General features: G+C 38.9%; 1 protein-coding gene across 2 annotated transcripts in view; it reads right to left on the bottom strand.

Moving 5' to 3' along the window:
* B4GALT5 (beta-1,4-galactosyltransferase 5) overlaps positions 1 to 24,249 on the bottom strand; it is a 54,074-nt gene that overhangs the window by 13,214 nt on the left and 16,611 nt on the right. Inside the window, exons 2-3 of one of the 2 annotated variants that reach the window (XM_087889106.1) lie at positions 12,262 to 12,396; positions 2,798 to 2,914 (exon numbers count right to left, since the gene is read on the bottom strand). In XM_087889106.1, the coding sequence (XP_087745232.1) occupies positions 2,798 to 2,914; positions 12,262 to 12,396 (252 nt within the window). The remainder of the gene's footprint in view (positions 1 to 2,797; positions 2,915 to 12,261; positions 12,397 to 24,249) is intronic. The other variant, XM_034413807.3, reaches the window with a different exon arrangement.

Below are 24,249 nucleotides of genomic sequence, written 5' to 3'. Positions count from 1 at the left end.
TTGTAATGGAGCCTGCCTATTACAGTAATAGGTCAATGACATCGTTAAGCAAGGCACATGCTCTTGCTCAATGATTGCTGGCTTGCCTTCCGAGGAGCAGGCGATTACATGGATCTTCAAAGAAAGGGACAATATGTGCAGAACTGGGCCAGAGAAAAAAAACTCGCATACCAATGATCAGAGCTTTTTTTCTCTCGCCCAGAATGCTGGCTCTCCTCCCTGCCATGTGCTAGAAAGTTAAAAAGTCTCAGGGCAGGGAGAGGAGGCGGTGTGCTGTATGGAGAAGCAAAACACTCCCAAGCTTCATTTCTCCATGCAGTGCACTGTTGTTCAAAGAAATGAAGTGGCTTGCAACCTTTCTGGATGGTTTCCCTGTTGGCTTTCTGAGGAAGCCAGCACAGAAGATTGCAAACGGTGGTCACATGATTGTGGAGAGCATGGTAACCTGTTGTAAGTGGTTTGCCAAGAGCCCAGATCATAATCATTTGATCATGGAGGTGATGCAACAGCCATAACTTTGAGCATCGGTCAAAAGTCTCTGAATAGAATAGAATAGAATAGAATAGAATAGAATAGAATAGAATAGAATAGAATAGAATAGAATAGAATAGAATAGAATAGAATAGAATAGAACAGAACAGAATTCTTTATTGGCCAAGTGTGACTGGACAGATAACAAAGCTCTCAGCTCATGCACTATTTAGCACCATTGTAATTTTTTGTTCAGATTGCTGAACAAATGGTTATTAAGTTGATGATTACTGTGTGTACTGTATACTTCATTTGGAAAAACAACCAAATACAAGCTGTTACTTCCAGATGAGTAACATGTAACAGCATCGCACTCTTATTGTAGTGCTGAGTATGAAGAAAGGAAGCATATAAACTCCACATAAAACAAATTTGTGTACTTGGATTTGCCAAACTTGCTGGACAGCAATTGCTACTTATGATGAGTGACAGTAATTTTACTAGGACTCATTATCCTTCACCGATATAATCATGCTCACCAACCAAGACAAATTTATTCCCAAATTTAGAGCACAGAAACTCAGTAAACACTACTGAAGCATGAATCTTTCAAGTATGTGCACTTATAATGCTTCCTTGGATATACCAGCCTTTAGAAACAGTCGACGGAACTCAACATTTTAGGATAATCCTGTTTAAGGTTCCGGCCATATGCTTCAGGCAATTACAGGCAGTCCTCAATTAATGAAGGTAACTGGGACTGGAATTTCTGTCACTAAGCAATGTGGCACATAGAGCAACAACACATAACCGCACTGCTAAACAATGGAAATTTTAGCACTTTTGATTGTCATTTTTAAGCAAATCCAGTGCCAGTCTTAAGTGCAAAGTCACATGGTTGCCACTTGTGACACCTGCAGGCCTCCCCATTGACTTTGCTTGTAGAAAGTCAACAAAAGTTACAAATGGTGATCACATGACTGCAGGGACATTAATCATCATAAACAATGGCAGCCAGTCCTATGTGTGGTCTACCTGCAATGCCTGAAATGTATGGCCTGAACCTTGACATAAGTTTGAACAGTCATTAACAAACAGATATTAAGCTTGAATGACCTATATTCTTTTAGGTGTTCCTGTATCACCTTTATGAATATCTAAGAAGAGTCTCCATGTGCCAATAGAGGATAATAAAACATTTTTGATGACTATAAACTACCGTATTTTTCAGAGTATAAGATGCACCTTCTTTCCCCCTAAAAGGGGGTGAAAATTTAGGTGCGTCTTATACACCGAATGTAGCCCTGCCTACCCACTGGCCCCCACCCTTTGGCCTGCGCCTCGCAGCAGTTACCTCCTTGCAAGCAAACAGCAAGAAAATACAGCTCCTTTCAGCTTCGGCATAGGCTAATTAGCACAAGTTGATTAGGTCAGCCTCCCGACTCTCAGCTGATTTGCTATCAGCTGTTTTGTGCAGGGTTAGGGTTAGGGTTATTTTTTAAAAAAAATAGATGAGGAATAAATATGGCAAAAAGGAAATATAAAAATTAAACACTGTTTAAATTTGTGAACCAGCCAAATACTCTGTTCAAAGAAAATACATTGTATGTTTGTATGTGTGTTTGTCTAAAAAAAAAAAAAAACTTAAAAAAAAAAAAGAAAACCAAAAAAGGTGCGTCTTATACTCCAAAAAATACGGTACTTTTCAATATGAGAGTAGTTCCAATCTATACATGATAAATAATGTGGTAAAGAGTCTCTATTTTTCCCTCATCCCAGAGTTGAGAAAATCTGGACATGAATGAACTAAGCAGATTTTATTAATAGATTATTCATTAATAAACAAAATAATGTCTGGACCATGTAAAGCCATGAAGGGATGCTTTGCTCAAGAAATATTCAATGGAACATCCTCTTTGAATCTATTTTGCAAAGCAATAGAACCTGCTCCCTTTCTATGAACAAAATAATTATCTTTCTTCACTTGGTGCCAATTCAATGGTTTATTCAGCATTTCAAGAAGTGGCTTCTGTACAGTCTGGAGGCATTAGCTGAAGCCTTGATGCACTATAAAGCAATTCAAGGAAGTAAGCAGTGGTTTCTTCCATGATATAAATTTAGTTCAGCAATCTACTTACACATGAATAATTAATTCTAGGTTAAACAAATTTAATTCAGATTCAATTAAAAATGCAAAATATATGGAGCAACACTGAAATAAATAAGGTTTCAGAGAATTTATTTCTGGCTGGAATATGACCTTATATATGTGAACATATAACTAGAAAGGGAGAAGAGTTATTATGTAAATCGTAATAAAACTTACTCATAGAAGGAAGCCTCTCAGGGCAAGTATGATTTGGAAAATAAGTAAAATCTTCAGGAAGGAAAGTTGTTGTTTGCAGAAAGTTTTCACTGTGATTCAAATCAAGAGGATAATCTGCTGAAAGAATGAGAAAACAAGACTGCCATTCAAAAGTATTTCATTATTTACTATTGCTAGCCAAGTCATTCAGTTTATTTCTTAATATCTTTAGTATTATGCAACATGGACAATAACTTTCATGATTTTATCAATAGGAAATGAAATTTTCTCCCAAAAAAAATAAAGAAAAGAAATTCCAGAGTTAATGCATTAAATATCTATAAAGCCAGTAAGACACTGATAGTTGCATCAATACATAATTTTGTTTATTTTATTCATTTGATGAATTCCTAATGTTTATTTTAGGGCTTGCCATGTTGTGCTCATATTTTATATGTCAGCAGCACCATGAAAGCAACATTTGGATTTTATTATGTAAAATGGAAAGCAGCAGCAGACAGAATTATGGAAACCAGGGTGGATTTGATTTAAATCAAGTTGATTTAAATCACAATTTAAATCATGATTTAAATCACTAGTAAAAAGGCTTGATTTAAATCAACTCGATTTAAATCATAATTTTTAAAGAGCAGCTGACATCTCTATTCTGGCAGCGGCTCCTCCTCTGACCTGCTGTTGACTCACCAACAGTCCTAATATTGCAGAATATACAGCCTCATGCTACATAACTAAGGTCCATTTCATGCTGATTAAGCTAAATTATTAATGTATCTTAAGTAGAAAACTATCTTTAGATAGATTTTTACTCCCAAAGCATTTTATTAAAATAAATTTGATTAAAAATAAAAAAAATCCGATTTAAATAAAAAAAATCTGATTTTTTTGATTTTTTTAAAAAAAACATTGATTTTTATCCACCCTGATGGAAACCTAATTCATCCGAAGTATCTGATAGTAGCTACAATATTAACTGACCTACCTCTTTTGATAAAGAAGACATTCTCCTTTCAAACCAGATTTTTATTAAGAAAAAGTATTTTAGTTCATTAATATAGCACCTGCACAATGTATTTAATCCCTGATGTTTCCAAATAGGGCTGGAAAAAACTCTAACATCTTGGACAGGCACTGTACAGTATTCTGAACTAGACAAAATTATCAAACATAATAAGACCGTTTCTTTATGTTTCTGACTGCATGTTTAAAAGAGTCTGTAATGCATCAACACAAATGAAAGTCAAACAAATAATCTACCCACTCTTGCATTAGCTACAGTATACTTTTAAGACCTTAACTCTAATTTAAGAGGAACAGGTTGATCCTCAGGATCAACGACACATTTTCCCACTTCTAATATCAATTGATTAGATATTTAATCTGGGCCCATTTCAATTTATATGTTACAATATATTTTTATGATTAATTTATTTCATTTTCAATAGCATATACCAATTACTTTGCAAGACCCTGTGCAAGTAAAACATAAAAATAATATCATAACCAAACCAGTTATCAAATCAAAACTAAGAGGGATGTTTATCTTTTCAACAACTTCAATCTATCTGCTGAAGAGCAAACAAAACAGAATGGTCTTCACTTGCTTCCAAAACATAAAATCCTCTTCACTTCAGAAGGAAGAGAATTCCAATGATCCAGGAAAGACTGGCTCTATGTTGTTGACAAATGTGAACAAATTTTCCAGCTAGCTGCAGTTATTTACATAACTGTTTTTAAAATGCCCTATGACGTAAAATGCCTTATGTTTCCTAGCACTGAAGATGAATATTTTTTGTTCTAACCTAACATATCAAATCTATGAAGACATGCAGACTAAAGTACAATAAAAATATTCTAATTATTTTTTTTCCAAAATTTCGATTGTCCTTTATTTTTTCAACAAGGTCACAGTGTTAAAGAGTTTAGCTATCAGAATGTGTAATAATTGCAGCAGCGTGCTCATATTTCACCGTGAAGGAGGCCAACATGAGACTGAAATTACAATACAAGGCACTCCATTAGTATCTATATTACCAAGGTTATTGTGCTTACAAGGTTATTGTGCTACCATCATATATTTTTATCAATAACAAACCACTAATTCCTTTTTTTCTGCTTATCTTAATTTTTATAGCAACTACACTTTGTACAGATCTGAAGAATGCATATTTAGACAACTAGAATTTCAACTCGTGAATTTAATTTAATTTAATTTTTTCAAACACGATCAAAGCGACCAGCGTCCCAGCCGGGAAACGCCAAAGCCATGCAGCGCTGATTTTGTTGTATTTCTTTAAAAAAACTATCAAAGACAGCTGGCGTCCCAGCCGGGAAGCGCTGAAGCCGTGCAGGGCTTCTTTGTATCTATTTTTAAAAAAACGCAACCCTCCGAATTAAATTTCAGCTGAAATCTTTAACTTTTAAGGCAAAATTGACAGTTTGTATCTAAGAACAAAAGGCACACCAGTCTAATCACCTGTGACTGAGTGAAAAGACTGGACATGCGCAGATGGAAGGGGCGTGACCAGGCTGTAGAGGAAGTTTGAATGGCACTCAGTCAGTCCGATGACGGTGGAACCTTCCCAATCGGTGGAATATCGGAGCAGCGAGGGAGGAAAATGCTCATTTTTTAATTTTATCATTTCACTTCTAATAAAACTATTGTGGCTTTCTTATAAATGAGTCTGTTAATGTTCATGTGACAATATGCTGATTTTCATGAGAAAATTACAGGCAAAAATAAAGAAGATTGTGAATGAGTTCAGAGGCTGCATAGCCCCTCTAAATACAATGAGATACTAAGGCATACAATAAGGCATTTGATAAAGTAGACCATAACCTCTACTAGATAAAATAGAAAAATGTGGGTTAGACAGCATCACTACCAGATGGATTTGTAACTGGCTGACCAACGGCACTCAATAGTCCTCAATGGAACTGCATCTTCATGGAGGGAAGTATGCAGTGGAGTACCCCAAGGCTCTGTTTTAGGCCCAGTACTCTTCAACATCTTCATCAATGGCTTGGATGAGGAGATAGATGGGGAGCTCATCAAATAGCCAACACTCTGGAAGATTGGCTTAAGATACAGAAGGATCTTGAGTGACTTGAACATTGGGCACTATCTAACAAAATGAAATTCAGTGATGAAAAATGTAAGGTTCTACATTTAGGCAAGAAAAACAAAATGCGCAGGTACCGTATATGTGGTACCTTGCTTAATAACAGTAATTGTGAGAGGGATCTTGAAGTCCTAGTGGACAACAATTTAAATATGAGCCAGCATTGTATAGCAGCTGCCAAAAAAGTTAACAGTTCTAGGCAGCATAAACAGAGGGATAGAATCAAGATCACGTGAAGTGTTAATATCACTTTATAATGCCTTGGTAAGGCCACACTTGGAATACTGCAACCAGTTTTGGTCTCCATGATGTAAAAAAGATGTTGATTCTCTAGAAAGAATGCAGAGAAGACCAACAAAAATGATTAGGGGACTGGAGGCTATAACATATGAAGAACAGTTGCAGGAACTGGGTATGTCTAGTTTAATGAAAAGAAGGACCAGGGGAGACATGGTAGCAGTGTTTCAATATCTGCCACAAAGAAGAGGGAGTCAAGCTATTCTCCGAAACATCTGCAGGCAGGACAAGAAGCAATGGGTGGAAACTATTCAAGGAGAGAAGCAACTTAGAACTAAGGAGAAATTTACTGACAGTTAGAACAATTAACCAGTGGAACAACTTGCCTCCTGAAGTTGTGAATTCTCCAACATTGGAAGTTTTAAAAAAGAGATTGGACAACCATTTGTCTGAAATGGTATAGGGTTTCCTGACTGAGCAGTGGGTTGACTTAGAAGACCTCCAAGGTCCCTTCCAACTATTCTATTCCTATTCCTATTCCTATTCTATTCTGTCCAGAGTAAATATATGAGATATAAATTCAAATCTCCAATTATTTTTTTTTGGTGAATTAACTGCTATAAAGCCTTAAATTAATTTCAAAGTTGTCTAAGGTAAACGTAAAATAATTAAGAACTGCAAAATTCTTTATGTATTGTAAAATTATTAGGAAGGAAAGAATGGAGAATAAATTAAAATAAAAGCGGTGAAGACCTAGCTTTTCCGGCAGGCCTGGGGCCGTTGATCTCGCTCTTGTGATCTGACGAGATCTGGCCATGAATGGCGTGAATGAGTTTTTAATGTTTTTAATTTTTCAATGTTTTTTTAATAATTATTTTTTAAAATGTATTGTGAGCCGCCCTGAGTCTTCGGAGAGGGGTGGCATATAAATTTAATTAATTAATTTAAATTAAATTAAAATTATTTTGCTGGTACTATTGTATTATCAGCAGTAAAAGCAGCAAAAGTACATAAATTAAGATGCTCTTTCCATAGATACCTTAAAACCTTTCTTTCATATAGGATAGGATAGGATAGGATAGGATAGGATAGGATAGGATAGGATAGGATAGGATAGGATAGGATAGGATAGGATAGGGATAGGGATAGGGATAGGGATAGGGATAGGGATAGGGATAGGGATAGGGATAGGATAGGATAGAATTTTATTGGCCAAGTGTGATTGGACACACAAGGAATTTGTTTTGGTGCATATGCTCTCAGTGTACATAAAAAGATACATTCGTCAAGAATCATAAGGTACAACACTTAATGATAGTCATAGGGTACAAATAAACAATCAGGAAACAATATCAATATAAATCATAAGGATAAAAGCAACAAAATTACAGGCATACAGTCATAAGTGGAAGGAGATGGGTGATGGGAATGATGAGAAGATTAATAGTAGTGCAGACTTAGTAAATAGTTCGACAGTGTTGAGGGAATTATTTGTTTAGCAGAATGATGGCATTTGGGAAAAAACTGTTCTGGTGTCTAGTTGTTCTGGTGTGCAGTGCTCTATAGCGTTGTTTTGAGGGTAGGAGTTGAAATAGTTTATGTCCAGGATGCGAGAGGTCTGTAAATATTTTCACAGCCCTCTTTTTGACTTGTGCAGTATACAGGTCCTCAATGGAAGGCAGGTTGGTAGCAATATAGAAACTGTGACTGCGCCCTTAATGTAAGTTTTATCATTTTAAATTTCAGCTGGAACAAGGGAACTACTGAAAGGAAATTGATTCAAACAGATGAAAGATACAATTTGAATGGTGTATCCTAGCAATACATTTGGCAGTTCTTTTACTGCAAATCAACTTGCAGTTTTTCTAACTAATTCAGGAAAATACTTTAAGAAATGGAGACATATTTAAACAGGAAGCTACAGCAGGAAACAAGAGCAGAAAAGTGCTCCAGCAGTACAAAACTAGGAGATTCTCAGACATCCAGGTCATGGTTGTCCCAAAGGTGCTTTTTAAAACTTTTTCTGATGCATCATTCTCTCTAGTCAAGCCATTATATTATATTATTTATAGTAGCATTACAGATATAACCAGATGTTTTTAATATTTTAATATTCAGTTTGATTTTAAAGTCCTTGCTTCATGCTAAAACAGTAATTTTATGTGTTTTATATCTTTCCTGTATACTACTGTTTTCCTGTTTCTCTTTTTTTTTACATTAGCATTTATGTAATTTTACCCAGAGAATGTGACTATTGAAATACTGGAATTTGGAAGTTGGGTTAGAGGTAAAAACTTAGTGTTCAAGCAGTGTTGAAAATGAAATTCAAAAATTAAAACAAAGCACTCTTTTTAAAACTATTTAAGTATATGATTTTTATGGCTTCCCATATAATTGGATTATGATCTGATAATGATCTACCCACATAACTAAAGGCTGGAACAAGGTACTATGCATAACAAATTGGTTGTGCTAAATATAAACATCTACATTTCCAAAGTTGGTTACTACTGAAACGGAAAATTTCCTACACTTTATATCAGGGATCTCATAATCACACCATCTAAGCCAGTTGAAAAGCAAGAAACACTAAACAAGCCAGGACTTTTGCTGCTCTTATTAAATAGCTGAAACCAATGTTAATTTTCAAAGAAATGGTGTCTTCCACTTTGGTTTATCAGCTGCACTTCTACTTCTAAAGCAATTATCAAAGACATCTGGTTATATGTCTAGATCCATTTCCGTCAGGATTCAGAACCTAAAGGACAGAAACTGCATGGATTGTACTTTTGGATGACCTCTGACATGACAGGATAGGGATAGTGCATCCATCCTTGCCATACAGGACCCCTCAATGGCTTTCAATACCATTGACCATGATATTCTTCTGGATTGGCTGAGAGGATTGGAAATGAGCAGCATGGGAGAAACCGGAAGCATCACGGCGATACTGGTTGGGAAATAGCGAAGCTCTGTGAGCTTCGCGAAAACCCAAACTGACAAACTGCTGTCTGGCGGTCTTCAGACCGGATCTCTCTTGTAGGTACGGGGGAGAGAGAGAGGCACCTAGGAAGACCAAGAGGAACAGGCAAGTTTCCTTGAAAGGTCAGAGGCAGCTCTTTGACCCGGTGGTGGGGATGGCGGCCATTGAAACAGCCGTATAAACTGGGGCAACCGGATTAAGAATTGAGCAGGAGCGGTGATGAAATGGAGTATTGTTACCAAATGAGTGATTGGCCAACTCATAGGTAAGAAGAAAAAATTTTTAAACTTTAAAAGAGGTCCCAATCTGAAATAAGCGGCTAATTCGCATCCGGGAATTTAAAGCGAAGGGGAAAAAAATAAAAAGGAACTTTAAAAACGAAATCCCTAAAAGGAGAACTAACCACCTGGATTTAAATTGGACTTGGAAGAAATTAAAAATAATATAAAGAAAAGGAAATTGAGAGAAAGCATTTATTTAATGCTTTCAACAAAAGGAACTAATTGAAGAACAGGAAGCACTACTTTTGTGGATTTACAATTGATACTTTTGCCTGGGGATTTGTGGATTAAAGAGAGTCATCTGCTGGTGGAAAAGAAATATTGCACTTAAATCAGCGTGAGAAGCCGCATGAGGAGTATTTGTTTAAACAGCTGCAGTAAGATTACAAAAAGAAGTTGAAAGAATAAAATCTCGAACTGGGAAGGCTTAAAGGACTATCTGAATTGAATTTATTTGGAAAGAAGAAAGGAAAAAAAGGATATCAAATGGACTTGAATTCAAACTATATATAAGTTAAAATAAAAATAAATTTAAAAACTATTTCTTCTTAAATTGAAAATATGGAAAATTGGGAGCACGAGTATGAGGAGTTGACGGAGATGTTGCAAAAAGTGCGAGAAGCGTTTAAGGGAAACAAAGAAGCAGAAGATTGGATAGAATATAAAAAGAAAGAAAGAAAGAGAAAAGATAAATGAGAAGCAAGAATATAATGTTGGAAAGAAAATAATTGGAAGGAAAAAATATAGATGATCACACTAAGATTAACACTGATAAAATAAAAATAGATAGGGGGTAATATCTCTCAAAAAAGAAGAAAAGAGAAGGAAATGGGAAAAGAGTAACATGGAGAACTAAAAGGATAATAAAGTTAAAAATTAGAGAAAAGATGCAAGAAGGAGGTTACAATAAACACAAAAAGAAGAAGAGGAAGAAAGAAATAAGTGAATGGGAGAAAGGGGAGAAAATATTAAGAAGTGGAATTCAGGAGAGTTTAAAAGAAAATGGTTAAAAGGGGAAAGAAAAAATGTAGTAGAAAGGAATCAAAGCAGTAATATGTTGATTTAAGGGAATGGCATTAGTAGTAGAAGTTGTATGTAAGAAATAAATTGGAATAAATATATAGATTACTGTAAAAGGGAATCTTACTTGAAATTAAGACATAAAATTGAAATGAAAGTAAAGAAATGTGTGCTAAAGATTGAAAAAAACAAAGGAAATTGAAAGTAAGAAATGAAATTGAAATGTTAAATAAATGATGTAACAAAATGTTGTAAGTAGACCAGCAGATACAGAATGGTTTATATGTAAAAATAGCTGGAAGTAATTGAAATATTAGGAAAAGAGAAAAATAACTACTGAAATGGAAATAAGAGGTGGAAAGTTAATTAAGTTGAAAGATTTTAAGGTAAAGATGAAATAGGTTGAAATACAATGTTAAGAATTTTTTAAAATGATGGGAATCTTGAGGGATATATGCAATAAAGGGAGAGAAAAACGGGGATGCCTGGATACCATAGAAAAAAAAGCACTGAATTGAAAATAAATACAGCACTAGAGAGAGATAGAAGGCCTAGGGAGATTGAAGGAAGGGAGGAGGAGGAGAGAGGAACAGAAGAAAGGGAAGAGGAGGGGAAGAAAGGAAAGGGGAATAAGAGTAGGAGAGAAGGTTAGATGGGGGGAGGAAAGGAGGAGGGGGAGAAAGGAAAGGGAAATAGAGAAGGAATAGGAGAGAAGGGAAGAAGAAGGTAGAAAGGATAAAAGAAGGGAGGGAGAGGAAGAGGAAGAGAAGAAAGATTGCTGTAAAACGAAAAAGATGAAATGGAAGAAAGGCATCCCCGAACATGTTTAAATATATTAAGATAAAGAATGAATTATTTAAAAAAAAATAAAGGAGAATGTATATGATTAAGAATGGAAAAAATAGAATTTGAGGGTGAAAGAAGATACTATTTATAGAAATAAGAATAGAAAAATTAAGATTGGATTAACAAATATAGAAAAAGAACACTTTGGCAGAAACTGTAATTAAGTCAAATATACTTGGATATGATAAATTGTATATATGATATGATATGATATATATATGATATGATATGATATGGTCAATACTCTGTTTCAAAAAATATGTGGGTGTGTATTGGGGGCGAATTAATAAAACTTGTCAAAAAAAAAAAAGGAAATGAGCAGCATGGTGCTTTCTTGATTCATCTCCTTCCTTTAGGACCAATTGCACTTAGTGATGATTGGCGAGGAGAGCTCTCTCCCCCACTGTGCAATGGCACAGGATTCGGTGCTTTGTCCTTTCCTTCTTATCATCGACATGAGACCCCTGTGTGAACTCATTTGTGGCTATGGGGTGAGGAATCATCAGCATTCTGAGATACTCAAATATAAATCTCCACCTCTAGTGAGTAAGAGGATTGCCCTTGAAGAGTATCCAGAAGCTTCAGCTAATACAAAATGCAGTAGCGTGGGCGGTTATGTGCACTCCTGGAACAGAACATATTCTACCTCTGCTCCGTGATCTGCACTGGCTGCCAGTTTGCTTCCAGGTCCAATTCAAGGTGTTGGAATAACCCTTCATGACACGGAGTTGTGATATATGTTGGACTATCTCTATATCAGCCTGCCCTATTAGATCTAGCAGTGAGGTCATGTTGCAGATCCCACCAATTGGAGAACTACATTTGATAGGTCCCAGGAGATGTGCCTTCTCTGTCTAGCTAGCTTAAGTAACATCCTTTCCTCCGAAATTAGATTACCTATTTCCCTTCTGATATTCCGAAAGGCCCTGATGACATATGATAGCAATCCTTATTTACCCCATTTCTCACAAAACATACCAGAGTCATTTCCAGTGCTGTTCCTCTTGGCATAGGCACTGCGGACCACCTGTTCATAAACCTGCGCTCCTATCGTTCTCATATTTTCACGAATCATGATACCTTGGGCTTGCATCATGAAGAGATAGGTGTTCACTGCAAGAAAACAAAGATAAGACTAGTTATAGCCTTCTATTTTAGAAACCGCTCTTCCTTTTTACCAATATTTTAGAAAGTTATCAATTTAAGTATTTTAAAATAAATTTAACATAAATATATTTACTTATATTCTAGTAATACAATTCTAGAAATTTACTGTATATTCCAAATCATCCCAGAACAAAAGAATACTAAGAAACATAGACATTATTTTGTTATATTCAGTTCCCATCTTTTCTTCTCCTGTTTGTTTAATTTTATAATCTGAACCTGTGGGATAGTTTCAGCTGCGTTGCACTAATTAATCTAAATTTACTAAGTGACTTTCCATAGTTGAAGGACATGAATCTTTTGCATATGATGTCTACTCATTCCCTACTTAATACAATTGATATAGCTGCTTCAGTTCTCTACCTTAAAATTTCTATTTATTACTTCTGAAATCCAGAGAGATAACTTTTATTTTAATAAGATAACTTACATTTTACAAAAACAATCTTTTTACCACCTTCTAGTTTGGATATATATAAAAAGTAAAAGCAAATGTAAAAGCAATCAGATTTGAGGAAGGTGGGCTAATAGCATGAACGCATTAGTATTAACTTGATAACATGTACAGTACTAAGTATGTTAAGTTTGAACTCTTTTGAACTTTCTAGAAATATTTCTCACTTAAATTATAAAGAGGCATTGTGATCTTGAAAGATGCCCATTTTGAAGTTAGAACTCTTTCTGCAAAAATTATTATTGAAGTTCTAGAAAATGATTATTGAACATAAAAGAGGCTAAGATGGTAAAAAACATTAACAGAGGGAAATAGAGAAATGAGAACTTAAACAAGATCAAAATACTGAAAAGAGGTCAGAGCATAGAATAATATAGGAACCTGAACTCAGCTATTTGGTTCAGTAACATTCTGCATGTCAAGAGCTTGTTATGCTTGGTAATAAAGGCTGACATATGCTGGTATCAGGAAGCTCTAAATCTCAATATTTATCACCTTATTTGTACAGATAGAAATAAAGTTAGGCTATTTGAGCTACTGCCCCTTTATTCAATTACATTTTCTAAAGTACAGAAAGCCGAACTCAGAAAAAAATGAACCAAATATTCCAATTCTTACACCAACATTATGGAAACAGTAATTACATTAAGCAAAACAAAAGGACAATTCTATGCAAGAGATCCACGGCTACAGAGATCCCTGTTGTATTTTGAGCTTTGACAGGTCAGCAAAAGGTAACTTTAAATATTATAATTAGAAACGCAAAACTATAATCTAGGTCACATTACAAACATAGACATTCTTTCTACCTTTTTTTAAAAAAGTCTTCCAGTATTCTTGACTTAAACTCCACCTCCACCCCAAACTATGAGTAAGCCATCTCTCATAAAACACTGTCTTTCTTACCTTTAATCAATGTCAGATGGATCCTCCAACCTTTCCCTAGGGCAGCCCTTCAATACAGACTCCGTGGCAATTTAGCTGAGATATTTCATTTCTTTTCACAAGAGAAGGGGCATTCTACTTACCTGAACGTTTCTTCTATGTGCGCTGCAGGTGAGTCCAAGCAATGGGTTCAATTTGTCTGATTGGCCAGATACCGAATTGCAAAATCTTTTTGTCTCCTCCTTCCGGCCGAGCCTCAGTTTTTTCAATGAACTTCAGATCTGGAGAAGACATAGTCCATGTGATGACCAACCACTCCTGGACCCCGGATCATACCAGAACCAGGATGGGATTGGACTCACCTGCAGCGCACATAGAAAGAATGTTCAGCCCCTTCTCCTGTGCATTGCTTGGTAAATCCAAGCAATGGGATATACCCAAGCTAATTTGATGTTGGGCAGGAGAGAGATCGGTCCAGGGTCCCCTCGGCCAGCAGGACTCACTGCAACACTCGTCTCCCAAACGCTACCTGCGAGGAAGCAAAAATGTCCAACTTGTAATTTCTCACAAAAGGAGAAGGGGAAGCCCACATGGCTGCCCTGCAGATCTCCAGGAGAGTGGAGTGTGCCGTGATGCATCATGGAGCAGGTCGAGCTTGATCCTCATAGGCTAGTGCTGTGATGACGACCCTATGGCACGGGTGCCACAAGTGGCACACAGAGCCATCTCTGTGGGCACGCGAGCTGTCACCCTAAATCAACTTCACCGCACATGTGCGCATGCCTCCCGCCGGCCAGCTGACTGGTCTGTGGAGATGCGTGCGCACGTAGGGGGAGACTGGGCGGGAGGGTCATGCACACATGTGCAGGGGACAAGGGGGGTCATGCACGCATGCACAGGGGGCTGGGGGGATGTGGCACACCCCCCATGCCCCATTTTGGGCCTAGCAGGCCTCCCTAAAGCCTTCTGGGACCAAATATGGGCCCGGGGGGGCGCACACATGGGGCGGGGGAGCACAGGGTTGGGGGCGGGGGAGTCATGAATGCATGCACAGGGGGGAGGGGAAACACGGAGGCGTATGTGTATGCATAGGGGATGGGGCATGCAGGAGGCATTGCATTCTGGGTGTGGGCACGCACGCGCGTACTGTCGCACACACAAGTGCGCTTTTCGCACCCGAGGAAAAAAAGGTTAGCCATCACTGGGCTAGCGCAATACAAGCCTTTAGCCAGCGTCCAATGGTGGAAGATGACACTTTCTTGCCCATTGACCTGGGCTGAAAAGAAACAAACTTCTGTACATCTGAAGGAAGCAGTCCGCTTGGTGTATTTCCGCAGAGCCCTACGGACATCTAAGGTATGCCAGTGTCTCTCATGGGATGCCTGGGATTCGGGCAGAAGTCCAGTAGAATAACTTCCTGCGCTTGATGAAACCATGTATTAACTTTTGGACCAAATGTTGGGTCCAAATGGAGAATGACTCTATCCGGGTGAAAGATACACAAATCTGAATGCACCAAAAGAGTGCCAGTTCCAAAATTCTGCACGCAGATGTGATCGCAACTAGGAATGCAACCTTAAAGATGAAATGTCTGAGGCTGGCAGATCTCAAGAGCTTGAACGGGGATAGTATCAGAGCCTGCAATACTAGGAACAGGTCCCAAATTGGGTATCTGTGAACCGTCGGGGGTAAAAGGTTGGATACCCCTCTGAGGAAGGTACGTACCCTCGGGTGTTGAGAAAGTGGCACTGTTCCTTCCCCTGGCAGGGCGGTGGCCAAGGCAGCAACCTGTCTGTGAAGGGTATTTGTTGACAATCCTTTATCTAGACCAAGTTGCAAAAAGTCCAAAACTTGTGGAACTGTTGCCGATGTGGGAACTACTTTCCTTTTGGCACACCAGCGACAAAATGAAGTCCAAGAGGCCTTGAGGGAAGCCAGCATCGTGGAGATTACTCTGCTTGAAAATTTGTCTCTCCTGAGGATCTTCTGTTCAAGAGCCAAACAGCCAACTGCAGCCAATGAGGGTCCGGGTGGTACAGAGCCCCTTGGCTGAGGGATACCTCGTTCAGTGGCAGTTTCCATGGATGGCCGATGGACAGCGACATCAGATCCGCAAACCATGGCCTCCATGGCCTAGAGGTGCCACCAACAACACATCTGCTTCTTCCTCCAAGATCTTCCTGATGACCCGTGGAATTAGGGGTATCAGAGGAAACGCATACAACAGCCCGGCTGGCCATGGACAGCGAAGTGCGTTGACTCCATCGGCTGTTGGTGTCCGGAATCTGGAGAAAAACCTCAGGAGTTGAGCATTGTGCAGGCTGGCAAATAGATCCAGGACCGCAAGTCCGAATCGGTCCGTTATTTGGTGAAACAGGTCTGGGTGGAGTCTCCATTTGGACTGGTCTATTGTTGTTCTGCTCAACCAGTTCGCCTGGGTGTTGGAAATGCCGGAGATGTGTTTCGCTCTCAAGGACAGCAGATGTTGTTCCGTCCAGTGGCATAGGTCGTTGGCCTTGTGCATGAGGATTTTGGATCAAGATCCCCTGTCTGTTGACTTGCGCCTTGGCCATCACATTGTCCACCAAAAGAACATATTGGCCCGCCAAATCCAATTGAAAGTGACTAAGCGTCAGATTCGCCATCCTCAGTTCCAGCCCAGTTGATGTCGTTTTGCAAATCTTACTGAGACCATCGACCTTAGGCCACCTTGGATCTCAGGTGAGCCCCCCAGCCAAATAAGCTGGCGTCTGATGTCAGCACCTGTCTGGGAGGTTCTCGGAATAGACATCCCTCCTCCATGGCCGTCGATGTCCACCACGAAAGGGAATGAAGAACCTCTGCCTGGTGACTTTGATCTGGGATAGTGAATTGCTTTGGCCTGCTCTCTGACTGGGCAGGAAGAGCCATTGTAGGGCTCTTGAATGTAAACGAGCCCAAGGAACTATAGCTAGGCAAGATATCATTTCCCTAATAGTCGGGAGAGGAGCAGTAAGGGAACTAAGTCTAGGGACCTGATTTTTTTCACCATTTCCCTTATGCTTGGGACAGGAAGACCTGCGACGAGCAAGGGTCTATCACCGCTCCCAGATGAGTTAGTCAGGTAGATGGTGTCAATTGGCTTTTCTCCCAGTTCACAGAAAATCCGTGAGCCTGGAGGGTCAAGACCGTGATACGAAGGTCCTGTTGTTCCTGTTTGAGCGACGACTGAATTAGTATGTCGAGATAACACTCGCAGGCTCGCAGCTATTACATCTAGCAGTTTAGTAAAGATCCATGGTGCCGACGAAAGGCCGAAGGGCAGAGCCCTCTATTGTCAATGATGGCCTGCGTATGCAAATCTGAGGAACCTGTGGTGGGATGGCCTGATGGGGACATGGAGATAGGCCTCCTTCAGGTTGATTGACGTTAAAAAATCTCCCTGCCGTATGCAACCCAAGATAGTGTAAAGGGATTGCATTTTGAACCTCTTGTACTTTATATGTATATTTAGGTCTTTCAGGTTCATTATGGCCCTTTGGCTTCCTGAACGCTTGGGAATTAGACAGAGTATGGAATAAAATCCCAAGCCCCTTTGTCCCAGTGGCACAGGTTCTATTGCCTCGATGTCCTGCAGATGTTGAATCTCTGCTGCCGTCATGGCCCGCTTGGTGGGATCCTTGGAAACTGGACATTGTAAAAATCTCCAAGAGGGGTTGGAACAAAATTCTAGGGTGAGCCCAAGCTCTATCGTTTGAAGTGCCCAAGCATCGGTGGTGGTCTGTCTCCACTGGCTGGTGAACAGTCTTAACCTGCCTCCAATGGGGACCTGTGACTGTGAGTCACTTTGAGCGGCGGTAAGGCTGGTTACTGGCTCCCCTAAAGGGCCTTTTGGACTGCGGTTGGCGAACCCTGTCATTAAAGGCTGACCTGTCCTGAGCCCTGTCTCCACTGTGGGGATATTGCCTGTGGTACTGAGAGGCAGTAAGAGAAACCCGCCTCAGAGCCACGAAAGGGTTACCTACGATAAAGGGGGAGAATCTTCTGTCCGTCCTCTTGTAAGTGTGAGGGAGGACCTTACGCTTATCCTTTCCCTCTACTAGGATCGGAACTAGTACATCCTCATACAGATGACGTCCCTTAAAGGGGGCAGCTTCTAACCCCCATTTTGACTTCATGTCACCTTGCCACTGGCGTAGCCATAACAATCGCCGGGAGGTAACATTGGATGCCAAGGCCCTAGATGCGAACTTGGCCGCATTCAAAGTCGCATCAACTGAGTACTCAGTTGCAGCGATCAATTTGCTGATATCCTGTTGCAGCCTCTAGAGAAGCCCTGGCTTGCATCTGACTCAACCACAAAAGGGAAGTCCTAGAAAAGAAGGAAGCGGCTGTGGCCGATCTTATAGCCCAAGCAGCTACCTGGTGAGTTTTACGGGACGATAACTTAGCCTTTCTATCCTCAGTTTTCAACCCTTCTACAGCATCGGAAGGGAGAATTGCAGCAGAAGCTAATGTGGTAAGGGGAGCATCTACAGTTGGAACCTGGAGCAGATCCTCAAACTCCTGCTCCGCAGAATACATATGCTTATCCATGCCACTAGGGGCAGGAATAGAGGCAGGCTGATCCCGTTGTCTCTGCACCACATCTACAAAAAACTTAGGTCATAGAATGACCTCTTGTGCTGTGACCTGTTCTGTAAAAAGGCTAGCACAGGGATCCTGGGATTCAATGGGGTCCTCAGTAGAGCTCCCCATCCACCCCATATTGGCAGTAGCCTTGGCCTTAAGCAATAAAGTCTTAAACAGGGCAGGGCGGAAAACTCCAAAATATCCTGGTCTATCTGGAGAAACTCCTTCCTCCTCAGAGAGCTCTAAATCCCCCAATTCTTCATCTCGCTGTGAACTGATGGGGATGGGGAATGTTTATCATAATGCAATTGCTGAATGCAATTCAGGGACTGAATGCAAGGGCCCCAACAATCCCCTCTGGTTAAGTGCAGTATCAATGCCTTGGGCAATAGTCTGTGTAATGGCACTATACAATTCTGCAGAAATAACTTGTTCAGAACTGCTCTGAAGACGGATTCCTGCAGCTGCTGTGGGCGTAAACGTGGCAGATGGAGCAGAAGAGCTGGTGGCAGACCCTGATAATGCCCCTGAAGAAAAGGCTGAGGATCTTGATCATTTCCCCTCTGGAAAGGGGTATCCTGAGACTGCTGTGACTCTGGAATTAAAGTAGGAGACCAGTTTATCTGGTCATCTTGCACTGGCAATGGCAGAGGAGGAGCTAAAGTTAAGCTAGGCACAAGAATGCCCCCAGAAGCGCTTGGGGCATGTGAAGCCTCTGCCTGCTTTTGAGCCTTAGCAAAATGTTTCTCCAATGCTTTTTGCCTCATCTCAGCATCTTTATCAGAAGCAGAAGAAGTTGACTTAGAATGCTGAGCCTTAGATCTGGTGGCAGGTCCCTTGCCCTTCTCCCCAGATCTAGCCTTCTTAGGTGCAGAACACCCAGCAGCTTGCTGATTAGAAGATTCAGCATATTCACTATTATCTGAATCCCAATGATCAGCCATGATATTTAATTTGCTGGTAATGAAGTCTTGGCAAATCCCAGAAACTTTAATCAATTCCCAAGGGAGGATCTTATCACTGAATAATTGGTTTTATACTCACTGCGCAGTCCACATCTTAATAAAAAGCGGCAAACCGGCTTGTAAGCGCAAGGCCAGCGATAAATATGGTGGCAGGGGCAAAAGGTCGCGAAAACCGGCAACACGGCTCACAAACACATGCCCAAAGAGTGTGAAGACCGGCAACACGGTCCACAAGCACTTTCCAGGTGCCTTCCAAGCTCCTAACTGAAGCCTTGATCGTTGGAAGAATCAAAATTGCTGCAGCACTTCTCCCGGAGCTCTCTCTCTCTCTCCCAGCAGCAAGCAGCAAAACAATGGTGGCTATCGGCTCCGATCTCTGCACGGCTTCCAAATCTCTCTCTGCCAAAATCAGCAAGCAGCCATGCTCTCTGAGCGATTTATGAGGATTCCAGCTGGTCGGAACTACCGGTTCACTCGAATCAGTCTGAACCGGCAGCAGCCCACCACTGCCTTCAGCCATACACTAATAAATACTGTCCATCTGTCCTAAATACAGAGACAGTAAATACCCAACAATAAGGAAGCTATTTGGCCAAATCATCCTAATCTGCCTGGATGCTCATCTGGTAATAGGCAAAATACCATCTCCACTTATTTTGGATTACTACTATTCAAACAGGTATTTGGGGCATCTCAAATCTGTATGCATAGTTAATGGATTATTTATTCTTAAAAGGCAAACATCCACTGTCATAAACAGCTTACACAGTTCTTCTCAGCTTCAAAAGCATTTTACCTAGAAGCCATTTAAGAAATGGAAATTTTTTGCACACAAAATTGAGTGAAGTTCTTGTTTATACAATTATTATTATAGTTGGAGAGAAAAACTAAAAGTTACTGCTTTGAAGGCTATCATGGCAAATTGGAGGAAGAGCTTATGGTAAAAGGGTAAACACTTAACTTCTACCACACTTCTGTAAAGAATGGACATGCACAAAGAAAGCTTCCTTGGTTTTGAATATCTAATTATTTTCCAGAATGAATTAAGAAAAGTCAGACTGATAATGTTTAAATATTTATTGTGAGTTAGCATTTGATTATTAAATTCGTAACAACTGTGGAATTTTTAAATCCAGAAACTCTACTCACAAATAATGAAGCAAAACTAAGTAGCAGCTCCATACGAGAAGGAAAGAATAACTCATATATAGTTTCGCAAAAGTATAAAAAGAATTTTCAGGATGATGGAACAAGTGAGCAGCACTAATTCAAGATTTATTTTTTAAAAAAAAGAGTGACCCCAGATATATACAATCACTAATATTTTCTTTTGCATCTTGCATACTTTGAATGCAGTCGTCTTGGAGTGTGCTTCTAAAGTGGAAGCCATCATGACCTGAGAGGACTTTGGCTGAAAAAGTCTCACTTACTATCAATACCAGGAGGGGTGTGGATTCTGGAGGGTGAAAGCTGGAGGGTGGAGACTTTCAGTCACTGGGAATGTGGGCTGGTTGGCTGAAGGGCTGTGACAGGGTGTATGTTAAATGGGGTCTTTGGTTAGCCGGAGGCACCGAGTCCTTTGTATAAGTGCCTCTAGACTTGTGGGGACTACTCTTTGGTTGTGCAAGATGGGTGGGTGGGTGGGTATGGGTCAAATTGGGTATGGGATGGATCTGCTGGGACTGCCTGGGCTTTGTGGGGGTGGGTGGGTGAGGGAACCTATCTCCTGGCTGCATTGTTACCTTTCTTGGCTGCTATGTATTTAATTTCTGTCATTGTTCTCAGTTTTACTTTTAGCATTATTCACCACCCAGAGTCGCCTGCTGAGATGAGTGGCTATAAAATAAAAATTGATTAAATAAATTTCAAAAACTATGATGTCCGCTTGCCTTCAAGAATGACTACATTTCAGAGGAGCTTTCAGATTGTTATGTATATTGCTAGCATGATACAGAAACTGCTGAATGATCGACCCCCATTTAAAAATGTCTACCCTGATGTAGCAGTTTGCAATGTTTTCTTTTTAAAGCAGGCAATTAGTATATGTACATGTTTACAATCACACAAACGTGCCATATTGTGAAACCTGTCTCACAATAAACAGAAATGTTGAACTCTGAATTAGATGGGCCATTAATTTCATGTCATTTTTATAATGATGTTTTGTCTGTCATAATCACCAACATTATTTCTTTCCCATGGTATTCTTTGTTAAAAGTCATCCCATCATATGGTAAATACTTGTAAGCTTTTTTTTTTTTTTGAATAATGAAATCTGTAGATTTTTTTCCAAGCAAGACAGTAAACCCTTTTTTGGATTATGTGAACAGCACAATCCATTTATACGAAGTCCATTGATTCTCTAGTTGGTGAAATTAATTCCATCTGTATAAAGTTAGTATGTTTAAAAAAACCATTTAATTAGGATTTCTGTTTAAAATCATACATGTGAACCATTACTTATTTCAGATTTTCAAACTAAAAAAATGTTTGCTAGAAATGGATAGAACTGCTAGCCATTAAATGCTAAAATGTGAACTTAAGATGCACAAAAGATGGCAACTACCAGAAAAATCTGCAACATTCTTACCTATTTCAGTAATGGTTGAATAGATATTTGAGAAAAAAAAAACAGAGCAGCAGATTCTTACATTAATGATGTCAGAGAAGAGGGGGAAAAATCACCTTCACTATTTCACTCTACCAATCATTTGGTGGATGAAATGTTTTTGCATCAATGGAATGACAGCACTAGTTTCACCCTGTTACCAGATGCTTGCCTTCTATGTTGGCTGAATTATTCAGTATTTGATGTAATAAAAAAAAACTGCTAAAAAGAGAAGCTGCTAATGCTATCTTGTTGATATTTTGAATACCCTGAAACAGAGGGTACATGAAATGTTTTGTGAACTGACAAAACACAGGTTCTCTGCTTCTCCAAAAAAGTTTAATTCCCAAAGCAGTTTGCTAACCAACAATGGAAATCAGCATGAAAAGCAGAAAGATGCTAAAATGATTTTATTATTTGCTTAGCAGTACCACGGGCATTTAATAATGCAGATAAAAGGCAAAACCTAATATTGATTTTAAATTGGAGTGAATTGTGGTTTTGGCCTTACATTTATTCATTTATTAGGCTTTGAGGCAGCCCAATTGTAAAAAAAAAACTCTTGGTGGTTTACAATATTTAAAGGAATACATAATTTAAAAGGAACATGACTTTCTGTACACAACCACATTAATAACACCCCATCACCACCCCACCAATAATTGTCAGGGGTTTCTTAAAATCCTAACCCCAGATCTGAGAACAAAGCTAAGACTTCAAGAACATTTGAAGGAAATCCTGACATCAAGACTATGCATCAGGCAGCTCACTTAGACCTGGCCAATCAGACCAACTCTGAACAAATCTAAGTGATTTAGTCTTCCAGCTTTTTAGAGTTTACAAATATAAAAATATGTTTACAGATATAAAGTTATTTACCCACATACTAGGGCTGTATTACTATTAGCCTTCTCATTTTCCTATTATCTTCTCCTATTGGTATCTTACATCATTTTGTTATTTGTATGTACAGTGAGAGCTTATGCACCAAAGACTAATTCCTTGTGTGTCCAATCACACTTAGCCAATAAAGAATATTCTAAATGAGAAAGCAATCATTTCAAAACACTTTCAAAATACTACAAAAAGCAAATTTAAACCTCACCATCAAATGACACTAGCATTTAGTGTTTTCAAATTATACACACATATACACACACACATTGTTATGTATAGTTTGGCCATGGAAACAGCAATATTTAAATTATTTAATATAGAAGTTTGACATCCCCTTTACATTTTAGATTTTAAATGAAAATTACAAAGACAGTAATTTTATTTGTAAGCAATAATAATATAGAGTCAAGCTATTTTATGTTATCATTAAATGATCTCTTCCTTGCCAATCAATGGCATCTAAAAACCCCTACTTGTGCATACCTATTCATAGTCTCACCTCTGTAACTTTTCAAAATGATATCCCTCACAGATTGAGTGTAAAAAGGTGGTAGTGTTTGGGTAAAGGACTTTGTTGTGGGGTTTTTTTTTTTGCTACAATGCTCTTCCTAAGGGGGATCATGTAGCCAATATTTTATAACCAAGCAAAGCCATTCCCTCATCCCAAATCTTTCTTTTAAAAGCTTGAAATATTAAACTTTGTTATGATATATTGCAAAAATATAATCAAAAAACTTTTGGCACAATGCAGAAGAATAACCTCTTTAGAACAAGCTAGGGAAGTTCAAATACTCATTGAAATGATACATCAATATGCATATAGTTATTTTAACAATCATAATTAGAATTGGTTCCATTTGGTGCACTAGTTGTACCCTTTCCTAGTAGAAATAATAATTTGGTCTCTAACATAAACTAACTAAACCATCAGTAATAGACTAAATGAAGAAAGCAAGATATGGCAAAAGCCTCATTTAAGTTTCAACCTTATATTCTGCAAGGAGGAAAACTCTTTATGTTACAAGGAACAATGGGAGCTCAAAACAAGTCCCTTACCTCCAATGGCTTTTACCCTAATGCCATAAAATATTGCACAAAATATTGCATATAGCCAACAGGGGAAAAAAGGAGCAACATTTTTTAAACATGCTTTGAAAAAAATATTTTCTGAAATTCCAATAAGAAACAAAGGACAATTTAAGAATGCTTTTGTTTTTTCAATCTGCCTATACTAAAACCCAGTAAAGACTAACTCCCAGTACAATTCACTTTAGCACATCCTATGAACAGGAGCAGCATCCTAAATGTCAAGAAACCAGAGCAGTATGGTTTTTGCATTTTAAGCTTAAAATACAATATTAACACAGGAATGAAAAAGT

The sequence above is a fragment of the Pantherophis guttatus genome, chromosome 3 (genome assembly GCF_059756535.1).
Source record: "Pantherophis guttatus breed Tessera chromosome 3, ASM5975653v1, whole genome shotgun sequence".
In the NCBI taxonomy this organism is placed as follows: domain Eukaryota; kingdom Metazoa; phylum Chordata; class Lepidosauria; order Squamata; family Colubridae; genus Pantherophis; species Pantherophis guttatus.
This window is presented reverse-complemented; position numbering and strand designations above follow the sequence as displayed.